The sequence below is a fragment of the Rhineura floridana genome, chromosome 3 (assembly GCF_030035675.1).
Source record: "Rhineura floridana isolate rRhiFlo1 chromosome 3, rRhiFlo1.hap2, whole genome shotgun sequence".
In the NCBI taxonomy this organism is placed as follows: domain Eukaryota; kingdom Metazoa; phylum Chordata; class Lepidosauria; order Squamata; family Rhineuridae; genus Rhineura; species Rhineura floridana.
The window spans coordinates 54,677,417-54,683,531 of NC_084482.1; the positions used below are offsets into that span (position 1 = coordinate 54,677,417).

Below are 6,115 nucleotides of genomic sequence, written 5' to 3' on the forward strand. Positions count from 1 at the left end.
TTGGCAGCAGCCTCCTTGCCCACACTCTGGTCAGTGCTACACAGGGAAAGAAAACCCAAGAAGGAACATTATCCCAAGGGGAGAGAGGGAGGGGAGGAAGCACATACATAGGGTATGGCACAGACCCTTCTGCTTTCATGGCCCCTGGAAAGACATACATGCGCCTGCTGATGCTCTTGGCTGTTACCAGGCTTCCTACGGCTTGCAATGGTTGCTTCCTAAAACCTCGATGCCCTGCTCTGTAGAAAACTATCTGGAACAAGCAGTAGCATGTTCCAGGTGGAAGTGACAATTTACTCAGGAACAATTTTTTAAGGAGCAGCTAATCCTTAGGCAGAGAACTGGAAGGGGGGAAAGTGTGGGGTTGCTCAGGCACACGACCCAAGGCTGTTCCCTGCTACTCCTGATCTTGCACACACTGCTGCACCCAGTTCTTGCAGTGATGCCTCCTTGTGATCAGCTTTATATACAGCATCAAAGAGGAGAAACATCCAAGCCATCCTGCAAAAATGCTTCCCATTTACTAGTCCTCCCTGTCCCTCTTCTGATCAGTGCCCACCCTCTAGCCCACCCCATGGTGTCAGTGTCTTCCCAGTGATAAACAAGAAACAGCTTTTGCAGCCATCTCTCGAGGCTGAGGAATTGGGTTCAGATGTCAGCCCTTTGGGGGAGGGGGAAGATGGGGGGAGATTCTGGGTTTGATTAAGAGAAATTGAGGCTTGAATGTAAGCCATCACTCTTTCCTTACTACTGAAATGGTCCATAGGAAACAGCTAAGTACCTGCTTCAAAAGCTCTGTTTTCATATATATATATATATATATATATATACACACACACACACACACACACACATCAACCTTAACCATCCATCATTTTCTGGACTTCCTGTGAGCCCAGGCCCAAAGCAGCATTGCATGCTGGGAGTTGAGTCCATCTACCACCACTACCTGGTCACCACCACAAAACAAGGCCTCTGCCAACCTGGAGGTCCTGAGAGACCACCATATTGGTTGAAATAACAGGGCAGGGATGGGCTGTGCCTCTCCTTTATACTGATTGGCTTTTTCTCCATCTTTGATGTTGCAGGCTAGTCTATACCGAGGAGGGTACAGCCGCTTCACTCCCTACTAGCAAGACAGACCCAGCCCCTCCTCAAAATAGTAAACACTGACTGCTCCTTAGAAACCAAACCAAAATCAAATGGACATGGGCCCCTGCCCCATGCTGCTGACCCTCGGCAGCCTAAACCACATATTTCTTTACCTCAAGCCGCCTATCACGCCTCACATCCCACCTGTCTCTGATGGTGTCCTGCCAAGCGTGTTTTCATTTTGCAAAGCAACCGGGGGGTTGGGACAGGTGCCTGATTCACCAGACAAAACAAAACACCAACAAGCAGAACCTCAAGGAGAGCATCCTGCCTCCCCAGAGCCCATCCTGCTTCCAAGCTTTCCTGCCATGCAGAATTCTCTGAGTCCCTGGGATGCTGGGGCACTTGAGAGAGGTCCCCAATAAGGCGCCCTGCATTGTGGTTGGGTGTTTTCACACATTGAAGGGGGAGAATACAGTTAAAAGAACTCAGGATGTTATCCCTCTCAAATACAAATTGCCCATTCTCCTCACTCACACTCCTCCTATCAGCGCCGCAAGAGCTAGATCAAGCCAGGTGGGCAGTTGCCCCGACCATTCCATCATCCTAATAGGCCCTGCCCGTATTAGGCTACTTAGATGTCCTCAGTCTCCAAGTAACTACTGGGAGGAGCTTGCTTCCTCTGCCTCCATGAGTGGAAACTCCCCCTCTTCTCCCCTAGCAGTATCTTGGGGAGGGATGGGATGGGTTGGGGCTAGCCACTAAGCTGACCTTGGCAGGGGGTGGAAGACAGTCTGGATTAGTTTACCTAGAATGTACAGAGAGATGGGGGGACCCTACAGGCTACGCTATGCTAGCAGTACGAAGGAGCTGGCTGGGACCAGCCCCCAGGTGGGCTGAATGATCCCAGCTCCTTTAACAGTACTGGGGCATCAGTTCCATGTGGACAGCCTCCTATTGACTGACCAAACTGGCACATGCATCTGTATAGAAGGGGCACGGGAGGGGAGGGCATTTGTGCAGAGACAGGAAGTGGGGCTGGTGGTAGTGAAGGATGCTGGGAGCTGAATTCCAGTTTCCCACTTTCCATTTCTAATATATTTGGACCAGCACACACCCAGAGAGCAGGAAGCCCTTTCCCGATTCCTACTGCTGCACCAGTCTTCCCCCAGGCTACTGCCTGCAGGTTGCTCCATGGAACGTTCTGCCTTTGTTTTCTGTTGTAGTGAAACCTTCAGCTGTTTCCTTCTGGGACCAGGAAGGGCACACACAAAAAAAATTTTTTAAGCAAAGCAACAAAACAGTTACAAAACTAACAAGCCAAGCGACCGAGTGAAAGCCCCCTTCTGTCCACACATGCGCCCCAAGCAACAGGCCATCTGGAGCGCTAGCACCGACCGACCAACTGGGACAGATGGACGGCAGCTGCCCAAGGACTCTACAAAGCCGTCCACACACCGGGAGATCCGTGCTCTGCTTCCCCCCACCCCACCCCTGCTGCAGACCACGGGGCCAGGAGGGACAGGCACTGACACAGACTGGATTCTTCAGGCCCCAGGCCACCATGTCTTCCTTCCAGCCCTCCCAAAGAAGAAGAAGAAGAACTGCGGCCATCCCGTAACCGCAGAATACGCCACGAGTGCACCTGCAGGGCTAGTGATCTCGCTTCCCAGAACCTCCCAATGCTTTTTGCGCTTTGCTGGTTCATCCATTTGTCAAGTTGGCAAGGCCTTGGATACCTGAACAGGGACAGGCCAGGCCAGGGGCTTTTTGGGTGCAGCCACCTTGTTTCTGTGGGTGGGAATCTTGGGTTTTAGAGGGTTTTTTTCTTTAAAGAGATTGCACTTTCCCCTCCCCCTAACGACCCAACTCCCACCAGCCTCATAGGGGCCAAAAGCTGCACCACCATTTACCTTCCTTTTGGTGGGCCTGGCTGGTCTCATCATGGCTCATAAAGAACTGAGATCATCTGAGATTGTCCCTCCCTGACCCATGAACCCCAGAGCTACCAAGAACCCCATACCCTGTTCTCAAGGGCCAATAGATGCCACACACCCCTCCTCCACCACCACCCAGGAGCTTGGATGCCTGGGGCAAACACGTCATGACTGTGTGGCCAAGCCAGTGGGAGAACACAGCCCCATGGTGGTGCTAGGGAGTGAGGTGGGCCTGTGCACAAGGACATTAAGAAGAAAGACTGTTTTGCTGCACAAACTGAGCAAATTCTGCTAGCCCCAGAACCTACTGGTGCCAATGGGCACCCTCTATTAATCGGTTTCTTCCCTCCCCATGCCCCATAATGGGGGGAGAGCATGTCCTATGGCCCACTCCCCACCCCAGAGCCAGATGGACTCGGATCGTCCCCCATGCCACCCCTGACCCCCCCTTCCCCCTTGGCTTACTCATCTCATGAAACCTCACTTTCTACTCAGCATTAAAGCTCCTGACATGCCAGCAATCAGATTTTCCTCCTTTTCTACTCCCGTTGTATATAGCCCCTTCCTTGGCCACTCCCTTCCCATTGTATAAAGCTCCTCCCATTTACTGCCCTATCTCCCACCCTGGGAGCATCGGCCACCCCACCTCACCCCCAATCTGTATGCTTCTAAGGTGTGACCATTCAAATAAACATTATTATTATTTATTTATTATTATTTAATAAAGGTTTCTTTCTTCAACCAGGATGGCTCAGATTTTGACTGGGGATAGGCTAGAAGTTGTGAATGGTACAAAAAGGAAGGAGTCTAGGAATGTGCTGAAACATGGAGAGTGCATGACTTTTCAATAGCTCAGGATTATTCTGACTACAAGTCACTACATCAGCAGGGCTCCCCAGCCATGCTATACTGCATGCACAGAGAAGACAGAAGGCCAGGAAACAGGAGTATAAGCATGTACCTGAGAAGTGCATGATGGGGACGGAACAGGGCAATGGTCATGTAACACTAGAGTCGTGTTTAGGGGACAGGATTTTTCAAATACCCTGTTAGCGCTCTGGTTGAAGGGGGAAATGTCATGATTAAAGCCATGTGCCAGGCCTGGCATTTTTCAAAATGTCAAGCTTGTTGATCTTGCTGTAATCATGCCTACCCAAGCAGCATTGGCAGTACAAATGTTGACATATCAATTTCCTTAACTTCAAACCACATGTGGGGACAGGGCCTGTGCAGCAGTGAAGCCCTGGGGAGGGCTAGGCTATGTCACTTTGCTACATACTCATGGGAGGCAGAGACAGAGTGGAACTGGGAAGTCTACAAATGGAGGCGCACAATGCAAGAACACCCATCCGCTCTCATGCCTCCACATTCTCTGTGCCCTCCCCTCCTCAAGCAGGTTTGTGGGCATCACTGCTCCAGTTTTGCGTGGCGAAGCAGCATTTCCCTAGTTTCAAGTTCTTTTCCACACATTTCAGAATATGATTTATTATTTATTCAATCTATATCCTGCCCTTTGTCCAGGACTCAATTTGTGTATTATGTTCGCAGAAGGATTGGTCAGATGACTCCTTCACCTTTTAATGGTTTTTAATGCCTTTCCTCTCTCCCCCCCCCCGTTCATGTGACTCATCAGTTGGGCATTGCTATAAAGCTAGTTTCCTAACCCAAAGCAACACATCCAGAGCAGTCCAGCACTGCATCTGTCTGGTTCTTTCTGAAGCAAATATTAGCTCTTGGCAAAGTTGCAAAGATGTTGGACTAGAACTGTTTGCGATGCTGGAATGGGAATGATTAGGGTTGAAAATGGAAAAGGACTGCCTTCAAGTCAATCCCGACTTATGACAACCCTACGAATAGGGTGTTCATGGTAAGAGGTATTCAGAGGGGCTTTACCATTGCCTCCCTCTGAGGCTAGCCCTTCCCCGGTGGCTAGGGCCTGCTCAGCTTGCCACAGCTGCACAAGCCAGCCCCTTCCTTGTCTGCAACTGCCAGCTGGGGGACAACTGGGCTCCTTGGGCCTATGCAGCTTGCCCACGGCTGCACAGGTGGCAGGGCACGTAACCCCTGAGCCACTCACTGTGGGGGTGATCTTTAGCTGGCCCTTGACACCCAGGAGACATGAGTGGGGATTTGAACTCACAGACTCTGGACTCCCAGCCAGACTCTCCGCTGGGTACACTTAATTCTCCTTGGAGCTGCAGTGGAGCAGAGGGCTTAGGGGCCCCCACCCTGTACCACCTAGTACAGCCACAAGCCTTTCCACTAGGGGCCTACCAGGCTGCATATTTTGGAATAGCTTTTACATGTTTTTAAAGATTTTTTTTAAAAAAAATGTTTTTAAGATGTTTTAAGATTTGTATTGTCTGTTTGCCGCCCTGGGCTCCTTCTGGGAGGAAGGGCGGGATAAAAAATTTAATAGACCACCAGCCAGACATAAAGCTCTGCTGCCATCCTGTGGTCTTTGTTGATAACTACACTGCCGCCTTTCCAACCTGTCAAAGCCCTAGACATGTAATCCCAGTTCACGTGATCATCTCTCTGCTTCACAAGACTGTTGTCCCTTCTTTCCTTGGTTTGTGGTGCACCTGAATGCTATGTGGAAATGCAATTAGACATAGTTTTCACTTCAGCTAAACTCAGTCTACAGTTACCAGCTTTAGGAAAAGCCAGGATCTTACACCAACCCTGTTCCACGAAGTGTGAAACCTTGTTCTGAAGGTGCCAACCAGTTTCCCTCCCACTTTGGGTGAAATAGGAAACTGTGGTTAACTGGAGACTTCTCTGCATTGTTTTCAGGTGCATCACAAAGAGAGGAGAAATTGGACTCTGTGTGCACACAAATGCAGGTAAATGGTTTGCTTGTAGTAAGCCAAGCTATTCTCAGCTGAATGGTCCTGTGTGACCAAAGGTTGCTAGCACACTTTTGCGTTCCCTAAATTTGAGTTCAAAAGAATGCATCAAACACAAAGTAGTGTGGTTTTTGTTTGACATTCTGATTTTTATACATCTCTAGCAATCCTGACAAAGGAAGTACGTTTGTTTCGCATTGCTGAAAATACTACCTCAACCCAATCTACTAAAGGATA

The 6,115-nt window shown here is 49.8% G+C and overlaps 1 protein-coding gene across 3 annotated transcripts in view; it reads left to right on the forward strand.

Annotated features, from left to right (window-relative positions):
* Window positions 1-3,736, forward strand: part of RBFOX3 (RNA binding fox-1 homolog 3) — a 129,258-nt gene extending 125,522 nt beyond the window's left edge. For all 3 annotated transcript variants that reach the window (XM_061615822.1, XM_061615821.1, XM_061615823.1), the window contains one exon: window positions 1,089-3,736. In XM_061615822.1, the coding sequence (XP_061471806.1) occupies window positions 1,089-1,133 (45 nt within the window). In that variant the 3' untranslated portion in view covers window positions 1,134-3,736. The remainder of the gene's footprint in view (window positions 1-1,088) is intronic.
* Window positions 3,737-6,115: the final 2,379 nt, after the last annotated feature.